At 32.2% G+C, this 27,330-nt stretch overlaps 1 protein-coding gene across 1 annotated transcript; it reads left to right on the top strand.

Annotated features, from left to right (window-relative positions):
- Window positions 1-6,220: 6,220 nt before the first annotated feature.
- Window positions 6,221-27,295, top strand: LOC123701304 (tryptophan 2,3-dioxygenase). The gene is made up of 10 exons (XM_045648729.1): window positions 6,221-6,346; window positions 10,056-10,225; window positions 12,466-12,599; window positions 22,297-22,419; window positions 22,687-22,778; window positions 23,147-23,291; window positions 23,869-23,990; window positions 25,544-25,671; window positions 26,212-26,305; window positions 26,934-27,295. Exons 1-10 carry the CDS (start codon window positions 6,330-6,332, stop codon window positions 27,082-27,084), a joined length of 1,176 nt encoding a protein of 391 aa, XP_045504685.1. The 5' UTR covers window positions 6,221-6,329; the 3' UTR covers window positions 27,085-27,295.
- Window positions 27,296-27,330: the final 35 nt, after the last annotated feature.

Raw genomic sequence — 27,330 nt, 5'->3', positions numbered from 1 at the left:
TTCTATGTATAAATATTAGTGGGCATGGTAAATAAATGCATTGCGACAACTACAATGTAGTGTTGGCAATATTTTAGGCAATAACTATGTCTACCTTGGTTAAATAAATGAAAGAATCACCCAAAAAAGTCATGAAAAATTGTATGACATTGAATAATTAAATTCAATTATTACTTGATAAAATTTCTTGATACATAACATTTATTTAGTTTGTCTTTCACATTAAAGATATCTTTAGTTATCTGATATCTTTGATTATCTAAAAGAAATAGGTATCATGGCAAACCAAACCATCATTTTACCATTTAGGGAAATAATTTGATTACATATTATACTTATTATTCACAGCGTCAAGAAAAAAAAATAATTTTTCATGAAGCTGAATACACAACTAAAGTTTTAATCTTTATTGAACTAGCAATAAGTGGCTTTATCTTCCACCCAAAAATATTTTGTTTTAAGATATATTTGTAATAGTTTTAACCACTTAAATATTTATTATGATTCAATTAAAATATACCAAACCTAATATAATATAACTACAAACCATTGTTTTTGTATTTACATGAATAGAAAAATGGATGTTGATTGCTCTAATGCTAAATCATCTGATGAGATGAGATAGATTAGTATGAATTATTGAACCATTTATTCAAGAATTTATTCATTAAAGAAATGTCGGAATCCAGTTGAAAATAAGTTTCCATTGCATTGTATCATGTATAGAGTATAACTAAGTATCAAGTCCTAAAAATAACTATTGAATCAAAATTGTTGATGTTTACTTGCTTACAACAATAATATATCATTATATCAACTTATTTATAATTAATATTATTGAATTATTTAGGACATGCCACCAAGTAATCACTTTGCAAATATGAGAACTAGATAATATATAGGCACTCACTAATTAGATAAGATAAAACTCCTAATGAACTCAGGATTATAGAATTATAGTTGAACTGGGGAAATTTATTATCTTGCCAATAATAACATCGGATGTGGTCTAAATTTTAACAGTTTCATAGCCCCGAGAATATCTGAACATGACTAAACTCTGATGTCATTTCCTCAGCTTGCATCATAACTATACAAAAAACCTTTAAAGGTACAAAGCCGCACAAATAATTTCATATTTTTCTGATAATATCTCCACTTATCACGTCATAATTACCTTTATACGTATTATCACAAAACAAAGGTAAAATATCCGGTAAACTATAATTTTACACATATTATACACACGATTTTCTTGTATCCTCTAGCTTTAGGTTTAATTAACTATTATGTATACTTACGTGTTTTATAATGCAGCGTTATTGTAGTATATTATTCACAATTAATTTGTAGTGTTTACACTTTAAAGAAACATAAAATTTCAACAAATTCCAATAATGCGTAACAAACAAATCGTATTTGACAAAATTGACACTTGACAATGTGATGTCATAATTTGACATTTTCTGTTTATACGCTAGCGTCAACGTCATTATTGGCATTTGGCATTGACTATCTTTGACTATCGCCCCGTCGCCCCGTAATTATAAACAGACTTCTACAAAAAATATCTAATTATCGCATATAAATGTACTAAAAACATACATTTTGTTAATTATATGTATTAATAGCTATTTTAACTCAGAGTTAGATGCTAACTACGTAAAAGTTTTTAATACCTTAAAATTTTTGCTGCCGGGATCATAACTAATACTAAAATATATTAGTATTGTTTATACCTACACTTGAAAAGAGGACACTATCCTCTACTCATGTTCAAAACTATGTTAGAAATAAAACTAATTTATATTGTGAACCGTTCATTCTAAGTGTTCATTATAAAACAGGCAAAATTACATTGACAAACAATTTTTTTTAAACTTTCCTGTGCTTAGAATAAAATAATAGAGATAATAAATCATTGAGCAAAAAGTTTTTCATAGCGTTTAATTATCCAAAAAAGAATTACGTAAATTGGTTAAGAAACCTTGGAGTAAGTAATCGGTGTACATACATCCAAAAAAAAAATTATACCGGCCGAATTGATAACCTCCTCCTTTTTTTTGAAGTCGGTTAAAAATATATACCTTTGTACCACTACAATTTCAAATCTAGTAGGTACCTACCTAACTTGCAAAAGTATCTAGAATCTATGTACGTAAGTACCCCATACTACAAAACGCCGTATTTGTCTCGCATGATTAGGCATGACGACAGTATCCATAAATGATCATATTAGTGTTTTCAAGGGAAAATGTATACTAAATAAATTAAATGTAGTGACTTAAAAATCTAAAAAACATTAAGATTAATGAGATTATCAATAAAATAAAACATTAAAATTCTGCAGTTGGCCATTTTGACTAAAACACGCGTGACGTCACGTTTAAATAAACAACTCACGTCAGATGTATTTTGTTGTTATGAATATGTTGAGAATACGCATTTTTATTTATTTTCTTTTTTTTCACGTATGCTTTATCGACTCAGAACAGAAATATGATTGCGAATTCACAATACGTGGTTTCGGGGTTCTCCACGCCCACTTTATACAATCATTTCTTATTATTTTCTCGCTTGAAATAATTACTAACACATTTTTGAGCATTATTTTTATGTGGATTCACACTGCAATACTGCACACCACTAATTATAAACTTTGAAATTCGTTTCTATAACACATATTAAATAAATATTTATTTAATTTTCTTCGGAATGCGTACAAATAATTACGTATTTACTAAAGAGTGACGTCACACCTACGCCATGACACCTGCGAGCTGTTTTGGCACAGTTTATAAATATTTTTTGAAAAATGGCTTTTATCTTCGTTAAATTTAAGTATATTACCGAAATATAGGGTTTTTCTTGTATAGTAAACGTATACACACATTATGGAAGAGGATTTCAAAATCTTTCGTCATGCCTATTAGAAGTACATTCATAAAATATACATAATATAAACAGTAGCCCTGTAGACCCGTCTTGAAAAAAAAAATCAATTTGAAATAGGTAGGTGATGTACGTTTCATAAATTTGCTTGAAATTCAATAGAAATCCATTTAATCTCCCTAAATCTAGACAAAATACTTTACGAGTTGGGTCGATCAACTTTTATTGGTCCGACGTGTACGGATCATGTCCCTGAAGGATAATTAATAAACATGAAATCATAAAGAGTTAAATTCGTTTTAATTATATTCCTTTTAATATTTTCTAGCATTATTGCGAACAATATTTTACTTGTTTTATTAATTTGTGCGTTGTTTCATGGTTGTCGAGGGACTAAATGCAATTTTCCAGTACTATCACATTTGTCCCCATGCCACAATGCATTAACAAACTTCGCATCACGAACACATACTATCACGACCATAAATACCAAATACACTCTTTGTTTCAGTACATAATTATTGACATCCAAACATACAAACCATTTTTTTTTTATTGGATATAATACGATTTTCAGGCATTTTACTTTTGTCCCCATAAATCACCTACATGACACAGGTCTCACAGACAACCGTAATTTAGTTATGAAACCAAAACACATATGGCGCGGTAGATTCCTAAACAACAAGCTAAACACAATAATTAACTGTCGGGCTCAAACGCCACTTTGATTTGTATAAAATCACGGCAACAGTCGTCCGAGCGTTGTTGGTGAGTGTGGGGTGGCTTTTTTGTCAGTCCGTCAGACAACTGTGATTAAAACGTAAGTACTTGATGCATTGTTATCAATTATACTACACGAGATGCGCTTTCGTCTATATTTTAGTGTGAGCTGAGATTAATATATAAAATAACAATAGTATTTGCTTGGCGGCTCAAAATTTAAAAAATGTCCCGCGGACAACCAGTCACTTGGTCAACCAAAGTGGTTGTACCATGGACAATTTGGTTGTCCCTAGGACAATAATTATATAAAACTTATACTTTAACAGTTAAATAGTTCATGTTTTGTTTATTACTCGGATGTTTCGGGAACACATTTTTATTACGCGATTTTATGTCTAGTTTAATTGTAATTTTAACATTTCAAAAATCAAGACGCTACTACTACAACTAAGATGTCCCCATATGAAAATCACATTATACTTCATTCATTCAGTTTTATCGAGAATCAGTTCATTTTAATTAAGTAAAATCAATAATACGATACGTAACAACCTCGCCTTAATAGTTTTTTTGTAAAAAATATCACTATTTCCGCTTTACTGAAACTTTTTTATATATGAAACATTATTTGGTTGTTCAAAAGACATCATTCGTTTCAATTTTAATAAAAATATTTCGTATTTTGGGTGTAAATAGAACAAATATCAAAATATTATTTATTATTTAATATTAGAAGAATTTGTTTTAATTCTTAAGGGAATTTAACATTTAAAAAAGTACTATTGTGTAAGTTGTCCAAAGGACATTATTTCCCGTGAATAGATCGGTTCGTGAAGTTAAATCCACAAATGTATTTAATCAACATCACTGCTGCTTATATAATCTTAATCTACGAAGAATTATCTTCTAAATGAAATAGTAAAATACTGAAAATTAAGTAAAAAAAAAAATACGAGGAAATTATGATCGGGACCTTTAAAAATTGATTGACCCAGTTACATAATTTTAGTAAAAATAGAAAAAATTATGGTAGAATCGAAGGTTGGAGAACAACTGAAAGTTGAAAGTTGAGTCTCTTCGCGGTTAAAATAAAAACAATATTTGTAAAAATTTTAAGGATTTAGTTAAATCTAAAAATTAAAAAAATAATGTAATTATAGTTAGGCCTTATTATTGCAATTATTAAATTGTATTATGATATTATCTTACGCTAAGTTATATAACGTAGATTTACAAATAAATAAACCTATCGAATTTCCACTATTTCAAAATGTACTTCATGCATTCCACGAATTACATAATTTATGGTGTTACATCATGCACTGTAATGATGAAATTACTAAGAAGTTTACATACGCTTCCTCTTTAATTGATTGAAAGTTGAAACTAATTAGTTATGTACATAATTAATTAATATTATGTAATATGTATTCTAATAAACTATAGGCATCTGCTACACACTTTCAATTCACTAAGTGTATTTTATTCTCTAGCTGTAGCCTGTACCTAGCGCCTGTGCCGCCTATATAAGCTATACTAACATAATATTATTATTATAATATTAATTAGGTATTGTCTCTATTCTCATAAGTTTAAATGTAACTCAGATCAAAAAGTTATATTTATACGGCTACATCTAAGAAAAATACCTATCCAAAACAATATTTTCCTTTTGCTTTGAAACGAAGAAATTCTGTATCAATTCATTCAAGCCGAAAGGCACATACCTACAAATTATATTTTGTGACAATCTTTTTTAAATTTCGAAAAAGCGAATGGTCACAGGCTCCGGCGCGGACGCGGCACCTACGTTTTGCGAAAGAAGAAAGAACCTTTATGTATGTAGTTACATATTATAAACATATCTAATCTAATCTAATATCTAATATATAAAAATCAATGCCACTTTTCGTTGTAATTCCATAACTCGAGAACGGCTGAACCGATTTCGATAATTCTTTTTTTATTATATTCCTTGAAGTACGAGGATGGTTCTTATGTAGAGAAAACGTTAATATGTACCACGGGCGAAGCCGGGGCGGACCGCTAGTATATTATAAAGGTGAAAGTTTGTAAGTATGGATGTATGGATGTATGGATGTTTGTTACTCTTTCACGTAAAAACTACTGAACCGATTACAATGAAATTTAGCACACATATAGAGGGTAACTTGGATTAACACATAGGATAGTTTTTATCCCGGAAATCCCACGGGAACGGGAACTATGCGGGTTTTCCTTTGCAAACGCGGGCGAAGCCGCGGGCGGAAATTTAGTAAAACAATAAAATCCATTAAAAATAATTGGTCTACGTTTCAATCACTGAGCAATCGTCAACTAAATATTAATAAATACCTAAATCGATGATGAAATATATATTCTTTTTGCAGCGAAGAATACCACTAAGTCATAATAGTGTACGAACTTCATTCAAATAATATCTTATTCATTAAATTGTAATATTGCTAAGAATGTTAGATAAACGAAAAGCATTCATAACAAGCGAAAACATTGAAAACATGAGATAGTAATAATAATAATAAATTAATGGCAATTCGTCGTCGACCCGCGACTGCGGCCGTCAGTCAGTTACGTAGTTTATTGCTTACTCTGTGGTCAGTTCAAATTGGTCGCGTGAAACGAAGGCGCGTATTTCGCGCGTTTAGTTATTTTGAAAAGTGCATTGAATTTATTTATTTATTTTGAAAAAAATGGCGTGTCCTATGAGGTATGTACTGAAATTTATTTGATTGGCTTCCTATTACAAGTTAAAAATTATTTTTTAAAGATAGCTTAAATTTTAAAATTAAATAAAAAATATGGAACTAGGTAGTTAGGTAGTTACGTCTTACTTAGTAACTTATGAGATTCAGAAATTTATATAAATTTGGAGAAGCTATTATTTTATCCTACTTTTTTAAGGCTATCGTACAATATTTTGACTTACAGAATCAATTAATTTCGTTTCGAACATCCAACAATTTTCTGCAAAATTATTTTCAAATAATCAACCAATAAAACCTAATTAACTGTAAAATATAATGCATACCTTGCAATTAACTACATATATTTTTACCATTTATCTAGATTTAATTTTATACCGAATTCAAAAAAAGGAGTAGGTTCTCAATTCAATTCAACATTTATGAAATTAAGTCTAAAATAACTACTTACCTACTTACCTAGTTATTAGGTACAAATAAAAAAAGCTTACAAAAATGTTATCAAAGTATCATCAACGAGAAGTTTTAGTCGTTTTCGTACAGTTCAATGACCCTTTATTTAATGATAAAAAAAAATCAAAATTTTCTTTATTTAGGTAACTAGGTAGGTATGATAACATTTAGATTTTTTTGCAGTCATATCGACTTATCCGAATGCAAATAGCAAAAAAATGAGACCTCTCGCACCCTTATCAGTTCAGTATCAGAAAACAGATAAGTAGGTCGTTAGTGTTCAACTTAAAAAAAACTAATGATTTACGAAAACATGATCTATAGTTCATATGACCTAACCTAACAACACGTGTGTTTGTTTATATTATGATGCATTTTGCACGTTACCAATAATTATTAATATAGTAGGTAACTAGGTAGGTATAATATTACTTACCTAGTTAGATACAAGAAACATTGATTTGTTTTAAACATATTATGAACTATGTTAGGTAGGTACCTACCTATTGAGCCTACTTACTAGCCTTGCTAATATTATAGGTACTTAATGCGAAAGTTTGTTTGTTCGTTTGTTTGTTACTCCTTCACGCTAAAACTACTGAAACGATTTTTATGAAATTTGGCACACACATACAGGGTAGGCACATAGATTAACACATACTTACTATTTATTATCCCGAAAATAACACGGGAATAGTTCCCGACTATGCTGCTTTTAAAACTAGTAACTACCTAGGTAGGTATTAAATATCATTTTCTGTATTACTCATTTGGAGCAGTTGATTTTATTTACATTGGAGATGGAAGGAATATTTTTGCACGCTTATCTGTCTTATTATATTTAGTCGTTCCATTCTAAACACAAAAAAAAAACTTGGCAAAAAAATGTCACTTGGAAATCCATACTAATATTATAAATACGAAAGTAGGTAACTCTGTCTGTCTGTCTGTTACTCAATCACGCCTAAACTACTGAACCAATTTTCATGAAATTTGGTATGGAGATATTTTGATACCCGAGAAAGTACATAGGCTACTTTTTATCCCGGGAAAATGACGCAATTCCGGAAATCCTACGGGAAACGGGAACTATGCGGGTTTTTTTTTGACTGCGCGGACGAAGCCGCGGGCGGAAACCTAGTAAGTAATAACGTAACTTTCTACGGGTGATTTTTTAAGCCTTCAAAAAAGCCAAACTTGAAACTTTACCTCTTCTATTAGTCCTACTAATATTATTTCAACTGCGAAAGTTTGTGATGGATGTTTGTTACTCTTTCACGCGAAAACCACTGAACAGAGTTTGATGATACTTGGCAGTGATGTAGCTTATGTATCAGTATGAGCTGATAAAGACTTGTTTTGGTCCCCTGGTTCGCCTGCGGATGGAACCGCGCGGCACAGCTAGTATGAGAAATATCATATAACCACGCTAGCTTACGCATGTGGTTTCTGTTATTGATACAATATTGAAATTAAATATAGCATACAAACGCAGCAGGACGTATGTGCATGTATCATAACTGCTTAGACCACAAATTACTTGCCTCGACACATGTATCCAATAACGAATTACTTAGGATTCTGTTTTATTTTATTCAGCTTATAAATTTTAACAGGAAATTTTTTAAGTTGACCAAGGATAAAGTACTTGAAAAAAATTAAATTAGGAATTATATAAAAGCCAAATTACAATTTACTGTTAGGTAAGTCTTATCAGTATACTAGCTTTCCACCCGCGGCATCGCCCGCGCAGTCAAAGAAAAACCCGCATAGTTCCCGTTCGCGTGGGATTTCCGGGATAAAACCTATCCTATGTCCTTTCTCGGGTATCAAAATATCTCTATACCAAATTTCATGCAAATTGGTTCAGTAGTTAAGACGTGATTGAGTAACAGACAGACAGACAGAGTTACTTTCGCATTTATAATATTAGTTTAGATTCTTTATAGACTGAATATCTTCTAAAATGGTACCTATATAGGTATAGGTAACATTTTAGAAGATATTCAAGTATACAGGTATAGGTATACATTTTACATACTGTAATCCTTATCGCAGTTACATTAATCTTTACCTTACAACGGTTATAAATTATAATCCATAGCTTATAAGGTCGCGAATAACACCTAGTACCATAGTATAAAGACATACTATGCTAGTACCGTAACAAAAACGTTAGACGGTTAAATAACGATAATTAATCGACCACTCATAAGCTGGGTCAACGGTTCTATTGCTCTATAAACCGTAAAGAATTATTAATTATGGACAATTCGATCATAACTCAATTCACTTAACGTTAACTGTGCTCTCGTTAAGGGAATTATTGCAGTGGGAAAGTTTAGGAATTCGTTAAGATTAATCAATAGCCCAATAGATTATGGTAGATACCTTATTATCATAATAATTTATTTACTTAATATCTATTCCTAAAAGTAGAATGAAATGCTAGAAATCAAATACATACAAACACCTTATTGCGATAGTTTTTGATCTGTTTCCTACTAAATAGAAAGTTTTATTTTTAACTAGAGGTCCGCCCCGGCTTCGCTCGTTGTACATATTTCGCAATAAAAGGTAGCCTATGTCCTTTCTCGGGTATCAAAATATCTCCATACCAAATTTCATGCAAATTGGTTCAGTAGTTTAGGCGTGATTGAGTAACAGACAGACAGACAGAGTTACTTTCGCATTTATAATATTAGTATGAATTTAAAATCGTGTCAAAAATGTATATTTATAAATAAATATACGTTTACGGAATTATTAAAATGTTGACCAACGCGGACGGCTCAAAATAAAAATACCTTCCTTTCCTAATAAATATAGGGTTGTTAAAAATAATATTCAAAGTGCATGCACCTTGCATGCACACGTGCAGTTGTCACATCAACAAGTTGAAAATAATTACATAATAATTATACCTACTGTTATTATACTCGTATAATTATGTCCGAATATTTTTTAAGTAACTATAAGGTAGTTCTAATTTTAGAATAAGAGCATAACGTAAAAAAGATTTTAGTCCGTGGGTCGATTTAGATTTTAGATAATTGTTTAAAGAAAACGATTCTATACCATACCTAAAAAATAGAGGACGAAACTAACATAATGTGAAAAGGCACTAAGAGTTGCGAAAATCCAAATAAAAAAGACGAAGGGAACAAAAAAACTTGTAGAGTGTAGACTCTATTTTCACTAGAAGTTACTTTAACGTTGTTACGTAAAAATTCGTTTAATGCTAAGTAAAATAATTCCCAGATCAGCAATAGAAGACATAGGGCAGGATGGCAATCACCTTGGCAACGAGGCTGGTATGCTTTATGGAGAATATCTGATGCTGGACAAGCTTCTAGATGCACAGCGGATGCTCAGCGCAGAGACTTCTAAACCAGTGCATGATGAACATCTTTTTATTGTTACACATCAAGGTTCGTTTATTAGGTATATGATATACATATAATCTATACTAATGTTTATAAAGCTTATAAGTTTGTTTGTTTGAACGTGCTATTCTCAGGAACTACTCGTCCGATTTGAAAAAATATCATCACGCTAAGACCAACAGGAGCAGAGCCACGCGAGTGAAACCGCGGGAGGCAGCTAGTAATTTTATAAAGATACGTTGAGGATATACTGTGTACCAGGGATGTAACGGAGGTAGTTTTATCGGAACCGAAATCGGAATCGGAGTTTTCAAATTTGGTTTATCGGAATCGGAATCGAAATCGGAATCGAAATCGGAGGCAGGGTCAGTTTGTTTAAGGACAAATAAAACATGATTTATAGTCAATTCTTTTCATTTTTATATTTTATTATAAAATAAAAAACAACTGTGAAAAAAATTGGCATAATTCCAAATGAACAAAAGATAAAATTAATGAATTTAAAGTTTAATTAAAATTAAAACCCAAAGTAGCGTGTTACATTTGGTGACATTACAATAAATGAACAATAGCTAAAGCAAATTAAATCAAAATGGACTCCAAAAGTAATGTATTGTACTTTATGAACAAAAGCTTTGATGCTTTGTTCCCATCCAATCTATTTCTTAAAGAGTCGTAAATTAGGCCAGCACCACTAAAAAGTTGTTCGCTAGCTACCGAGCCCGGTCGACATGACAAATATTGCCGGGCAATTGATTGTAGGGGCTGGAATTTTGTACAACTGGACTTAGGTTTCATTATCCCACACAAAAACAGATCACTTTCATTGATAATAAGCCGCAAAAATCAAAACAATTATCTATAACCTATAAACGTGTCTTGGGCGTAACAAATAATAACAAGTGAAAAAATAATTGATGATAGAGTGCACGTAGTGGGGGTCGGGGGATTCCCCGCGCGACATGTATGAACCTGTTCGGCACAGGCCGTCGCGCGCCGCCCGCTTTGTTTCGTTCGACCTCCGATTAACATCCGATACAAAAGTATCGGAACCGAAGTCGGAACCGAAAGTGTAATAATAATCGGAAGTTCCGACTTAACGGAACCGGAATCGAAGCTCCGTTACATCTCTGCTGTGTACCTGTGTACCAAATTCAAATTAGAATAGGATCAGCGTAGAGTCATATGACGTCATTATTGTATATTTTCTTGTTACGGGACATTCGAAAATTTCGTATAGAATTTTAAATTTAACTTGTTCAGTAATAAAATATACTACCTGATGTGGGTGAAGGCTTTAAATTAACTTTAACTTGAGTAACATACAGTAACATAACACTTCACAGTACTAATATGGACATATAATTTAAATTCTTTTTCTCGGCATCAAACTTTAATTTTGAATATTTGCAGATATTTTTAATAGCCGCTCGTATGCTTGAGAAAAAAAAATGACCCCTTGCTTTGCTCCGTGCATCAACAGTTGCAATAACACGATCGAAAATCTTGTTTCGTGCAACTGTGGTTGCAAAGCGACTTTCTTATTTCAATTGATTATAAACCTTATTTCATACTCTCAGAGTCTAATTTTTACGTATTTAAACCAAAGACAACTAATTGATTCATCTATTTCTACCCAATACTACCAACCTTTCAAACAGAATTTTGAGAATATCTTAGTTTGTATCTTATGTGTCTTAGAAGGAAGTGTTAAAATATGCCGTAATTGTTGTTTTTATTGATTTCTACTCGTGTTTACTTACCAAATTATTCTCTAACATGTGTTTTATTGTTATAAAGTAATATTTTAGTGACCGTTGTAATAAATACATATGTAATAAAGACGACTTTAAAAGTTAGTAGACTTGAGACGATTTCATAACTTTTAAAGGTATATGGTAATCATATATTGTTAAAATAACACAGATTTGTATAGTATTATTTCAATAGCAATCACAGATAGCAATCGATTACAATCAATATATTTGAAGTACTTACTCCTCTCGCGGAAGTCATAAATTAAGTTTTAATAGCGGTGGGTCGAACGCGCGGCGCACGTTCCAGAGCACTAGCAAAGTAGGCTACCTTTATTTTTTTCGGAAGCAATTTAGCGTATTTCATTTTTGCAACTGTGGTTGCACAAAGCATATGAGCGGATAGCCATAAACACAGAACCTTTTTAGCATTGTATTTGATCCATAGACACCATTTTCCATGTGAACAATGGTAGCCAAAACTATTGTAGTTTCTGCAAAGCTCTTCTTATTTTATCTCTTGTTCTTCAGCATACGAACTATGGTTCAAGCAGATTATCTTCGAAGTGGACTCAGTGCGGTCCCTGCTAAATGTGGAAGGGCTGGATGAAAGCCACACTATGGAGATTTTGAAGAGGTTGAACAGGGTCGTGCTTATATTGAAGGTAATAAGGTTTTGAAGTGAAACTTCTTTATCGGGGTTGGAAAAAAATATAGTGTAACATTTTACCGTTACGCGTGACTTTTTTCCGTTACGCGCCATCTTTTTCTTATCCCTACCACGCGTGATTCGACGTATTTTTGTAAAGTTGCATATAGTAAATTATTTTTTGAGAAATAAGGTCATAAAGAAGTTTCATTTCTAACGTGTGTACACTAGTGCACGCACACATTTTTTAATAGTAGGTATTACAAGCAATCCTAAAAATTTTATAAATGTTTGTGATGGATGTTTGTTACTCTTTCGCGTAAAAATCTATATTCCACGAAACTTTACAGTAGGTAATATAGATAATACATCTTAACATATGAAATAGGTAGGTTTGTGCCCGCGGGTTCGTCCGTGGATAAAACCGCAGGGCGCAGCTAGTTTTGTGTTTCTTTGCCTTTCAGTGGTAACTTGGTACTAGTATTACTTGTTCTTATTTACAATTTATTATTATCCGATATCGTATCTCATTTTACGACTAACTACTACACTAATAATTATTGTAGTGAATTTAAAAACGACGTAATCCAATCATTGCCTTCCTCTTAATCTCATCTTAATCTTAAACTGCAAATCATTGGTCATCATCGACCATAAAACATAATTAAAACGCACTTCTCAAACAGGATAAACCAGTAATATACAATTTCTTAATCACAAAACTGATTTGCATATTTATTAAAGCCTCGATTGCAATTTTAAAACCGTGCATTGATTAAAAATGATAACGTCAAGAAGACCAACTTGACCAACTTGACAGTTATACGTAATACTTTATCACCATGTTTATCACTATATTTTGTTTGTTCATATGGTCCAACCTTGAGTCCAACAAATATCTTCAACAAATTTCGAATTTACTTTTAAAATTGACATTTTCCCCAAAAAAAAAAAGTGTTGTTGTACATACATATTCTCATTAGAAAATATCTTTGTAATATTATATCGTAGCAATCCTGTTTATTTAGATTAAAGGTAGGTAGCTGAGCTGACGCACGTTTTAATTTAATTAAAAGTACCCTTATATACACACACCGGCACAATTAGCGGAACAGAAACCGATACGCGAGAACATCGTCTGGGATTTGAACGAATGGCAGCAGGTTCTCTTTACTGATGAGTGCAGAGTTCTTTTAAAACAGATCAATGGGAGACAGCGAATATGGAAACACAGAGGAGAACGCCAAATATAGTCTAATTTTGAACACACAGTGGCTTATGGTGGCGGCTCGATAATGGTTTGGGGAGGGATATGTTTGAGAGCTCGCACGGAGTTATTGATAGTCACAGGAGGGACCATGACAGCAGATAGATACATCAGAGACATTTAAGAAGAACATGTTGTACCATTTGCCCCATTTATTGGTGACTACTTTATTCTAATGCAAGATAATGCTCGTGCTCATAGTGCACAATCGGTACATCGGTAGGCATATCTGAGCCACGTAGGTATACCGGTGATGCAGTGGCCAGAAAATTCCCCCGATATGAATCCGATAAAGCATGTCTGGGACTTGCTAAAAAGAAGGGTTAAATCCAGAATGCCACCCCCCAACAATCTGAATGAACTTGGAAACGAATTACTTGAGAAGTGGGAGCGGTTGCCTCAAGAAATCATCGATAACATAATCTGTAGCAAGCCCAGACGAATGGAAACCGTAATCAGAGCAAGAGGGGGAAACACTCGTTATTAATTTTGCTTTAATTTTATTGTCAAATCATTTAATGCTTACTTTTTTATTTTTTTGTGATGGTTCATAATCATCTAAAAATTTCACTTATTTCAAATTTCTTAATTTTTCAATAAAAAATAACGAAGACTTTTCAAAGTCGTTGTTAAAAGATGTTAATCAACTTGTTATTTTGTATCTAATTACATTTTCGTCAATCATATGCGTTATTATCTCATAGTCTCACTTTTTTTTTTGTTCCGCTAATTGTGCCGGTGTGTATATATAATTTGTTATCTACATGAGCAGGAATAGTCCCGTCTTGATCAGAAAGAAAGTCATAAAAATTATAAAAAAATCGATTGAAATAGAAATGTAATATTGACATGATGTTAAAAGAGCCAGAAGAGAGTTTCTTGCCGGTTCTTCTCCATAGAAACTGAGTGACTCTTTTAAGACGTTATAAAAGTGCTTCTAGAAGAAGTCTTATTGATTAGTTAAATAAATGTTTGAGTTTATATTTTTAAGCGTATATATTTCAATATTTATTAAATTTAAATAATCCATTTATACAAAATTACGACATCTTGTTTTCGTTTTGCAGACATATTGATGTTGTGAATTATATATTAACATATTTGATGTCCTTGTCTCAAAAAATATTTACATTAAAATACGTCCTTGATAAGTAGGTACAATAATATGATAAGGAATATTGTAATTCCCAATATTTCTTGCATCTCAATGTCAATTGACCTACTTATAAAAAAAAAATTCTGGATATTTTTTGCAAACCTTCATATTTAATATTTATTAATAAATCATAAGTTAATGTTTGGTAAAGTAACTATACCCATTGAGCACCGAGCGGCCCAATCGGACCACGAGTCACGACACAACAGATTTTCTATTGTGTCTGTGATTCCGGGGGCTGAGTTATTACGTATTTAAAATCACAAAAATAACTTATAAAATGAGAAACACGAGCCTCTAATAATTTAGATAATTATTTTGTTAATTAATAAAATCATTTTTACAATACTGATTCCGTAATAGGCACGGCCTACATTATATTCGAGTTCTATTATAATTTCTACTACTTTTGATTCTTTTCCGCCTGCTTTTTCCAACGCTAATTATTATTACCTAAGTACTCGTATTATCGTAATTTTTCAGAAAAAGTACCCAATCAAACCTTTAGATTACCAGTATGTATAGATTGTTAAATATAGATTCATTACCTTAATATGTAGATTGTTCAATATTCTATTCCAGGGTTATTTCTAACGATCATAATATTATGTTATAGATGTAACTTTTGATTTAATAATTTTGTGGATGAATAGTTGCCACTATTTCCTGTCAAAACCTGCTTAGCTGTCGAATACTATAAAAATATGCCGCTTTCCTTTGAATCGTGGCGCATTCGTAGTTCGTACGTATCGTGCCTAGGGGCTCGGACGTTGTTTATACGACGCGACGTTCGACCCAACTACCCTCACTTTGCTAATAGTCGTTGACTTGCTGCGATTTGTTATCAACTACCTACATCAATTAGGTAGCTGTGTAGAATCGCAGTACATTCTTATTACATTCAAACTAATATTTAACCCGGCCTCGCGTGTTATTTCTTACAATAATTGTTATACTCCATTTATTATTAAACTGATTAATGAATATGCATATCTTTAAAGTAGTTATACCTATCTCATAATATTATGTAATTCTTTTAAACTTTTTACTCGTTAAAAAACCCGTTCACCAGTTGATTGACCATAATATAAAAACGATTAAAAAGTGTTTTAATTAGTTCTCTTATTTAGAGGAACCACAGTTAAATATTTTCGTCAATTAATTGAGATAAACCATGATGACTAGACTCGTTATCAAAGGTTAGAGAACAATAATAATTATGTTTTTTCTCATTAATAATATCTATGTATTTTTTAATTAATTGTATGATGATATTTGGATTAAAGTTGTGTAATTATTTAAAGATTTTTTAATAGATATGTTAGGTATGTTAATAAATAATAATAATATTATGTAAATGCAATCTAATAATGAAAGTAGAAGTAATAGATCCTAACGATTAATATAATAATAAAGGCAAAAATGTATAAGGTCTCAGTCATGTCTCAGTGTATCAGCATTTACCTAGCTTAGTACCTAGGTACTGCGAAATAAACTTCGTTGTTTTCTATATATCTTCATCGTCCATTAGAATAACAAATTCCGAATAAACTATGTCATCAAAACATTGCGATATATTCTAAAGGGTTTCCACAAGAAAATAAAAATGAAATCATAACAAAAATGTCGTAGTACCTGTGCGTAGTACCTATTCACTACATTACAACAACAACAACTTTCAAATCCATTGACGTTGATTTGATTTTTACTAGAATTAAGTTTAAACCAGTTTCATAACATCAAATAATATTTATGTATAGGCCAAGGTATAGGCCTGTTATCAGATAATATTTTGACATATGACATAGGAAGACGTAGTTTATGATAGCCTTATCAATTATCATAATGACGTCGAAATGTGTTCATAAATCGTAGACGTGATTAATTCATTAATAATGCACTAAATTGCAAACCTTTCTTGTTAACAGATCATTCAACTTGGTATTTTCTTTCTTTCATATTATGTGAATTAATAACACAATATACAGATACAAGCAGTAGGGAAACTTCATACAACACTTTCGAAATGGCTCACGCACACAAGCAAGCATGTTTACAAGAATCAAGGGTATTTTGACAATTAACGTATATCTATACAAATATTATAAAGAGGAAAGGTTTGATTTTTTGTTTGTTTGTTTGTATGAATTGAATAGGCTCCGAAACTACTTGGCAGATTTGAAAAATTCTTTCACTGTTGGAAAGCTACATCATTTCTGAGTGACATAGGCTATATTTCATTTTCAAAAAAAATAGGCATCCTTACTAAAATTACGATAACGTAATCCAAGGTGTGAAAAAAATATCAAAAAACTACCTTACATCGCGTGCGCTGCGAAAACTGTTGATGATAGAACAAAATGATATACTACATTTTTTTAGAACACACCATTGTCTACAAAAAATCAGCGGCAGCATATCTCTAACTATTACAGTCATGTCACAATAAGCGTTTTTTTATTGAAAAAAAGAAATTAAAATACCACCGCTACAAAAAGCTCTTTATTTGTACCTTGGTATTAACCCTTATCAAAATAAATGATGTATTATTTAATATTATATATAATATTTTAATAGCCATAAATATTACACTGTTTTTAGCTTTGTTGATTCTACACGTTGGGAAATGTAATACTTATAATAAATGCGAAAGTTTGTGAGGATGGATGTACCTACTCACTCTTTCACGCAAATACTACTGAAGATTACATTGAAATTTAGTATACATATATAGAGGGTAACTTGGATAAACATATATGTATATCCCGGAAATCCCACAGGAACGGGAACTATGCGGGTTTTTTTAAACGCGGGCGAAGCCGCGGGCGGAATGCTAGTTGTGTTAATAACTTTAAACTGAGAGAGACAGAGCCCTAGTTCATAAAATATGCATCAGAAATTCATTCTTCCCCTACACAATTTATATGGCCGTTTTACCAGATTAATTACGAAATCCAATAATAAAGTTACTTAGTACGTTTTATCACAGAACACTAAATAGTATTTTACTTTGTACACAATATAAAGTTTTGTTTTTAAACATAAAGATACCCAAAACTATTGTTTACATAAACATGTCAAGAAGCGATGCAATAGGCCACTGCGTTTTTGTAAACTAACTGCGTCACGAATTTCGTCATACTTTTAATCTACCTATTTAAAAATACTTGTAACATAATTCGAGAGAAAACTGAGGTCAAATATTGTTTCATATACCGAGATGATTGCTTTGTATAATTTTACTTAATAAAGTAAAAAGTTAAATCATTCGTTAACTTAGATATTATACCTAGTTACCTAGTTAGCTTTATTTCATAATCGGAGTACAATTATTGTACTCCTATCATTTACTAGATCAATCATTTGACTGGTTCTAGTAGGTATCTAATATAGTAGAGTATGATAATATGTACAATGTACCTACATTGTTTCTGACAAGGCAGACAAAAAATAATTTATTCTAGTTTCTAGATAAAAATACGTAATTAAAGAGAAAATTTGACAAATATAATATTATAAAAGTAGATAATTATTTGTTCTAAAAAACTGGAATATCCACAACAATCGCAATAGAATTTGTTATTCAATGACAGTATTATACAAATTGTCGATTAATTTTTGTTAAATCTTTATCCCACCAAAAACATAAATGTAAAAATTGGAGCCGAGTTCAATCGTTGACTTAATTTGCCAAAAAAAGAAATGAGATCTAAATGTGTGCCAAGTTCTGCAGACAGTCCAGAAATTTATTTACAAAGATGTATTAAGTTCTTAGGTTGACTGAAAACTCAATTGTTTTATTTTCCCTTAGAGAACATTGTTTATTCCAAAATATAACTTTTTTAATTTGAATAATATAATTATTTTCACAAAGCAAACAACTAATGACCTATTGAACCCCATAATTTGATGAGGCTAGTTTTTAGAACCTCACAAAATATAAACAGTATGTAAACCTAGCCTCATCAAATTATGGGGTTCAATAGGTCATTAGGTAGTTGTTTGCTTTGTGAAAATAATTATATTATTCAAATTAAAAAAGTTATATTTTGGAATAAACATTGTTCTCTAAGGGAAAATAAAACAATTGAGTTTTCAGTCAACCTAAGAACTTAATACATCTTTGTAAATAAATTTCTGGACTGTCTGCAGAACTTGGCACACACGATTGAACTCGGCTCCAATTTTTACATTTATGTTTTTGGTGGGATATCATTACTTTTTGTACAGAAAATTACTCTGCAAATTTGATTTACTTTATAAATATAAATACTTTTTATATACGATTTTTTTTCTTGCGGTTTCTCTGTATGGTTTGTTTAGTATTTTCTATATTTTCTTGTATGTTATGAATGTCAGCGCACATTGCCCCGTCATTATCTGCAATTTTTTAAACTCGTTTTCTGTTTAAAAGATTACATGATTTTCTAAACATCCAGCGTGAATTTGTACACACACTATTACCAAGATGCAAAGATCGTTGTAGAAGAATCGTCGCCTTACTCCATGACGTTACCGTATTGCCATGACGCGATCTTGAAATTTTACTCTAAACGCGCCTAAAGATGTTTCACTCATATTAATATTACGCAAATTAAATCATTTCGACCTTCGACGAAGCCTTCTTCCATTACACCATTTATGGTAATTATTTTTGCATGCTTGATTGCTTGTATTGGCTGAACATGTTTGTGCTTTGTATCACCATTGAATAGGGGAAACTTGCCTAATTCGTACCACTTAAGGAGAACCTCAAAAATTTTGGAAATGAACAATGATACACAGTTATTTATATTAAGTAATTATAATTTCACTAATGTTCTATTAGTATTTCAACAAAAAATAACATATATCTTATAAACTTCTGAGAAATAAACAATTTTCAAAAACTTAAAAAAAGTACGATTTAAGACCATTCATCTTAAATCGTACTAGTATATTCTTAAATCGTACTTTGAGATCCTATCATTGGTTTACAGTCTTAAAAATCACAATCTTAATAATCTTCTCCTCTTTTTCTTAATTTTAATGTACCTAGATTAATTCTTATTAATACAGCGGATGGTCTTTGCCAAATCCTGACAGTCATCGCAGTAATAACATTTTGTTTTTTTAGTTGTCCCTGCACATAGCTCATGTAGGTAATTGTGAAGTATGGGTAGGTACCCATACTTCACAATTACCGCATTTAATCATGTTTTCTTTAACGTCTTCTTGACATATTTTGCAATACCAACTGTCATTTTCATCTTGTTCTTGTTTCTTTTTCTTGTTTCCTTTTTGAGGTGTTTTCGTTCGTTCGTACAGGTACGTTTTAAGAAGTTGCTGCGAGTACGAAATAGGCACAAGTATCAAAAGAATTTCAAATTTGCCGCAAAAAAAACTGTCAACGAACAAGCCGGCTTTACTATGTGAAATATATTCACAAATATACGCATAAATATAAAATAAACAGTTAAACAACTTATGAACGGTATACTTGGAAGACAGTTCTTGTGAAGTGTGCGAAAAAATTACTCAAAAAGTAAGAAAAAACTTACTTGATAAATATTTTAGTCGGGAGCAACGTAACAGGTATTTATTTGTCACATGGCAATATGGCCGACTATTATTGACATTTTATGCCACCAGCGGCGCTGGTAACTATTACCCAAGCCGAGATATAGACGAGGTACGATTTAAGCGCAGGTACGAATTATGCAAGTTTACCCTACCATGTTTAAAGCAAAATAAAGATTTTATTTATTTATTTATTTACACTGAAATTAAAACTAAACTAAACACTCATAAATAAAGAATAAATAAATGTGAATATGTAAAATTATATAATATTTTTAACTGTATGAGCAATTTTCTTTTATTTTACGTTTAATAACAGTTTTGAATAAAGAAATCATGCAATCGAAGTAATCCGCCCTAGCGATACTAGCGCGAGTGAGTGTGATGTCAGAGGCGCTTCGAATCTACAGATGTTTCGTCCTAAAATATGTAAACTTCAATAATCTATATCTCAGTCATTTATTGATGGATTTCAAAATTTTTTTCGGCCACTGATTAGTTTTGATCTATTTTTTTAAGACTAGTAAGGTGAATATACTATTTTCTATTTTTTTAAACTTTTCCATTTTTCCATACAAACAAAATTTATGTCATTGAAAAAAAAATTAAATACAAATAAATTCAGTATTTTCTGATTTTTTCCTTTGTACACTCACTATTACCTAGTTGATTACAAAATTTGAACTTTCTAGGTCATCTGGAAGTGGGTTAGGTTTTAAAAATTGCGATTTTTGGATATTATGTTTAATCTGTATTTATGAAATTTGAGGTTCTTGTTTATCTTGAAGTCCTCTTGATATGTACCAAATTTGGTTTATATAACTTAAATAGTTTTCGAGTTATAAGGGGGTGAAAAGTGGCTCGAAATGGTTCGTGTAAATATACACACGGCTGCTGCTCGCCAGTTCTCTTCGCTTGAACTCGGCTTGACACGCTGCCGCGTGTCTAGATCAAGTTCATGACTTGTGACTGGCGAGTCTTAAGATTATATTATGTACTTAGGTATATTTTTTTCAAGAAAAAAAAACTTCCTTTATTTTTTCGACATTTGTTCTACAAAAATAAACACCATGAACCAGTATATATCTTTCGCGCGCGTGGTCATTTAAATTTTCATGGGTCTAGAAATTATCAAAACCCTTTTCATAATAGTGCTATCTGTCAATATTATGCCGATCAGTCCATCCGATCGGGCTGTGCATTGATAAATAGTCACCTTTACGGTTTATGCATATTATAATAATTAATAATTACTTAGATAATTATAAGAAGAATGTTATTGATATTTTTTGGTAAGAATGATGAAGAGAAGAAAGATGGTAAGCTGAGATGTGGCCTATGCTGGAGCGCGTTTCCCTAGAAGGTACCCGTTCACTCTTCGCTTGAAGACCCTCATATTGTACTCGTTGGGGAACACATACTCAGGAAGCATGTTCCAGTCCCTCGCGGTTCGAATGAAGAATGTCGATTCGAACCGCTTTGTCCGGGTACATGGAACGTCCACCATAATTATGGCGATGCCTAGAGTCTGTACGCCTCGACGATCTATGGAAAAACGGGGATGGCGGAATTAAATCGTGCAATTCCGCAGCGCTCTCACCAAAGTGTATCCGATAAAATAACTAAAACTTGCCACTCTGCGACGGTGGGCGAGGTTCTGGAATTTTCGTCGACGCCTCTATCGCCGCAAGCGCCTCCATATTTATTATTAACAAGAATATATTTTTCCAGCTGCTCGTAGACCAAGTTATGATATTGGAAACTATGACGCCTCTTGACTTTATGGACTTCAGACAGTACCTGCGTCCCGCGTCTGGATTTCAGAGTTTACAATTTAGATTACTAGAAAACAAGGTAAATAAATAAATGTATTTTAGATATAAATAGAAATATTTCTTTTTATTATCAATAGAAATATTTCATTAAGAACGAACTAGAATCATCTTTTTTTGTAGATAGTGTTGGTATAGTTTCCTAATAGCTATCTATTCGAGAACTACTTACTTAATTATTAAATAAAGAAATTATTATGTATTACTTAATATTAAAAAGAAAAGCTGTAAAATAAAAAATAAATTCTACAATATACTTAGGCATTAATAACAATATGTTTGTTTTCAGCTGGGTTTAAAACAAGCATTACGTGTGAAATATAACCAGAATTATCAAACAGTCTTCGGAGATGATCCAGAAGCAATGGAGGCGTTAAAAAAGTAAGATTAATGTTTGAAGTTTATTTTTTTGTTATGAACACAGATTAAGTGAATATTTTTTTATATGTAGTAGAATTGAGATTTATTTCGATGGGTAATATAAATGGAGGTAGAAAACATGGGCATATGCCATCGTTAGGCTATTATTTATTTCTTAACATACCTAAATTTGTAGTGTGCATAAAGATAAAATAATACCACGCTATAGGTACTTATCATATATCTATGATATAAGTTATAATATTACACAATACCACCCCTAAACTTCCAACCAATATCTACTCAATCAAATCTATATCAGTATTTTATAATATAACTTAGAATAGTTGAAAATATTATAATCATAAATCATCTATTTCTCCTTCCAGATCAGAAGACGAACCAGCATTACTAGCCCTTATAGAACGTTGGTTGGAACGTACGCCTGGTCTCAATACTCACGGGTTCAATTTCTGGGGGAAATTCGAGGCAGTTGTCAACAAAATGCTGGAAGATGATATTGAGGAAGCTATGGTAAGTTGTATGTGAAATAGTGCCTGACGAGTGTGAAATTAAATTTAACACAAGCACGCACACACACGTATAAACGTACATAATAATATATACTCTGCACGCAAACACACACACGCAAGCTCTCATTCAAAATTACGTTTATGCTTAATGCTCATTTTATTCAATAAGATAATATTATTAAAAAAAAATAAAAAACAAGCCGTTCGCTTAAAGGGGTTAAAATCTAGTTTAAAGGAGTCGGATATAAACCTACAGGCTACAGATGAAGCAAATAAAGGTTTAATAATATATTTTATACTCTAAGAAATCCTATTAATATTATAAATGCGAAAGTTTGTGAGGATGGATGTGTATGTGTATGTTTGTAACTCTTTCACGCAAATACTACTGAACCCATTACAATGAAATTTAGCACACATATAGAGGGTAACTTGGATTAACACATAGGATAGGTTTTATCCCGGAAATCACACAGGAACGGGAACTATGCGGGTAATTCTTTAAAAATGCGGGCGAAGCCGCGGGCGGAAAGCTAGTAAAGCATAGAAAAAATAGTTTAAAATAAAAATATTTCCAGCGTGAGCCAGCTGAAGTGGTGCGTCATCACCGTCTCCAAGACATCGAGAACCGGCGGGAGATCTACCGCTCGATCTTTGATCCAACTGTACATGATGCACTACGATCTAGGGGGGAAAGAAGGTAATTTTTTTTAGAAAATAGAAACAATTCAATCACGAGGCGGGATTCGAACCCGCGTCTTCCGCCTGGCGGATATTATATTTATAAAGCATTTGAATGCTATAAATCTAAAATATTAGGAGGTAAATAAACTCACATTCCAATAAATGTCCAAAATAAAACTCTGCCTACATGTATATTGGGCAGAGTTTCCTAATGAGTGATACAATAGACTTTTAATATTACTGACACGTTATGCATTGTCGCCTTACTCCATTACGTGTCGGTATTGTCATGACCTTGAAATTTTACTCTCAACGCGCCTAAAGAAGTTTCCCTTCAAAAATTCTTATTCCATACAAATGATTTATTAAATACTAGCTTTCCACCCGCAGCTTCGCCCGCGTAAATAAAGAAAAACCCGCATAGTTCCCGTTCCCGTGGGATATCCGGGATAAAACCTATCCTATTTCCCAGGGTAAAAAGTAGCCTATGTCCTTTCTCGGGTATCAAAATATCTCTATACCAAATTTCATGCAAATTGGTTCAGTAGTTAATGCGTGATTGAGTAACAGACAGACAGACAGACAGACAGAGTTACTTTCGCATTTATAATATTAGTATGGATTTCACTAATATAGATAACGTTGCTAATATAGATAGCTGCTAACTCTGCTTATGAATATGGACAGTCTTATTACTTTGAAGTGAAACTTCTTAAGACGCGTCGAGAGTAAAATTTCAAGGTCGCGTCATAGCAATACCGTCACGTCATGGAGTAAGGCGACGATTTCGGTATCTTTAAATCTTGTCAAAGAAGTTTCACTTTGACACGTGTGCTCGGCACACACGCTATTTTTTATAATTCCTAGAAGTACGGGGATGGTTCTTATAGAGAGAAAACGTATCATGTACCACGGGCGAAGCCGGGGTGGAACGCTAGTATTCTATACATATAATTTACTAGCTTCCGCCCACGACTTTGTACGTGCATCCCCGTTTTTCCCCGGACCCGCAAGAATTTCGGGAAATCCTTTCTTAGCGGATGCCTACGTCCTAACATCTACCTGCTTGCCAAATTTCAGCCCGATACGTCCAGTGGTTTGGGCTGTGCGTTGATAGATCACTATATCAGTCACCTTTTTAGTTTTATATATATACTAGCTTACCGCCCGCGGCTTCGCCCGCTTTCTCTAAAACCATTTGAGATTTAAACTATCCTATCTCTCAAGTTGGATCGAACTGCACATGGTGTGCGAATTTTATTATAATCGGTTAAGTGGTTTAGGAGTCCATTGAGGACAAACATTGTGACACGAGATTTATATATATTAAGATATGTAGATTAAATGTTCCACAGGTTATCCCACAAAGCGCTTCAAGGCGCTATAATCTTTCATAGTCTTGTCAAAGAAGTTTCACTTTGACACGTGTGCTCGGCACACACGCTATTTTTTATAATTCCTAGAAGTACGAGGATGGTTCTTATGGAGAGAAAACGTTACACGTACCACGGGTGAAGTCAGGGTGGACCGCTAGTATTCTTTACATATAATTTATTAAATGTTCCACAGGTTATCCCACAAAGCGCTTCAAGGCGCTATAATGATAACGTTCTATAGAGACGAGCCTCGCTTCTCTCAACCACATCAGCTGCTAACTCTGCTTATGGATATGGACAGTCTTATTACAAAATGGCGATGTAAGTTTGTTTTGTGTAAATTATTTTTTTATGATGTACTTAATTAATTGTTTTTTTTTGTCCATGTTAATTTTGAAGGCGTCGCTGGTTAAAAAAATTGCTTCTCTTCAACACATTAATATAGCTATAGAATTTTTTTTGTGAAAGAATTTAAAAAAAATAATGGTAAGTATGATGCCAAAAATATACGTATCGTTAGCACACCAAAACAACATACCAAAAAATTTATAATTCTAACATGTGTAAACTATAAACGACTTACTGCACTTGAGATATCGAGATAAGTTGTTATCTTATCAACATTTTTATGCCCCCAGCCAGTTAAATTATAGTCTTATTATTTGTCAATACAAATGTAGAAACATTTGTTCAAATTGTGGCTTACACACACAGTATTAAACTAGTTCGGGGGCTGAAGGATTCATTATTTTTACCTTTATTATTTTGTCAATAAATAATTTTATTATTTATTTATTTATTTCATTTTCATTTTATTTCCCACTTTTAACAATCAGATATTTACCTATTTAATTATTCCAGATAATCACGTTATAATGGTACAGCGTATGATCGGCTCTCAGCAGCTCGGGACCGGCGGTTCCTCTGGCTATCAATACTTACGGTCTACTTTGAGGTAAGATATACTTAAAAGTTTTACCAAAGTATAAAATTCTAGGCACATTTTAGTGAATTTTGATTGTGTGTATTAAGAAACTTACTAAAATGCACGCCGCAGATAAAAACAGATTACCAAGTATTGTTCAGATAGGTCCTTCGAGCCGGATTAGTCAAACCAAAGGACCAAACTCGCTAGTTACATGTTACTAGGTATCATTTAAATATTATTTATTATAAATTGCAGAAATAATAACTATTGTTATCAAGAATTGCAGCTATAAAAAGAGTATTAACAGCACACTTTAATTATCCTACTAATATTATAAATGCGAAAGTTTGTATGGATGTATGGATGTTTGTTACTCTTTCACGTAAAAACTACTGAACCGATTACAATGAAATTTAGCACACATATAGAGGGTAACTTGGATTAACACATGGGATAGTTTTTATCCCGGAAATCCCACGGGAACGGGAACTATGTGGGTTTTCTTTTGCAAACGCGGGCGAAGCCGCGGGCGGAAATCTAGTTAAAAATAAAATTTAAGTAGCGGGTGTCTGAAACATTTTTGATGTACTAAGTCTTTTCCTAATACTAAAATAATAAAATCTTATGTTTTGCTTGAAATATAAATTTTCCACAGCGACCGCTACAAAGTATTCCTGGATCTGTTCAACTTATCAACATTTTTACTCCCACGGTCTCTAATCCCCCCTCTCGATGACGGGATGAAGAGGGACCTTAACCTCACATGGGGAGACCAGGGGAGGGAGAATGAGCAAAATGGATCTTGATAGAAGTTAAAATAATAAATAATAGAGATTAAAATAACTAAAATAATCATGAATTGCAATAAGGAACTTAGAATTAATTATTCTGAGTTACTTTTCTTTGAGTAAGGCTACTTTTCAGGTTTTATATGTATGTTTTTTTATGTTTTTCAAGAATGTAAGAGTGCATTTTTTGTGATTAATTTAATTTTCAATTGAATCAATCTTATATCAATGTCCTCATATTTTTAAATGATATCAATGAAAATA

Source organism: Colias croceus, chromosome 21, assembly GCF_905220415.1.
Source record: "Colias croceus chromosome 21, ilColCroc2.1".
In the NCBI taxonomy this organism is placed as follows: domain Eukaryota; kingdom Metazoa; phylum Arthropoda; class Insecta; order Lepidoptera; family Pieridae; genus Colias; species Colias croceus.
This window is presented reverse-complemented; position numbering and strand designations above follow the sequence as displayed.

Excerpts from the sequence above, each read along its gene's own strand:
- LOC123701304 (XM_045648729.1), top strand. Across the intron at positions 10,226-12,465 it reads TTTTATTGTTACACATCAAG|CATACGAACTATGGTTCAAG; the intron begins GTTCGTTTATTA and ends CTTGTTCTTCAG. Across the intron at positions 26,306-26,933 it reads TACTTACGGTCTACTTTGAG|CGACCGCTACAAAGTATTCC; the intron begins GTAAGATATACT and ends AATTTTCCACAG.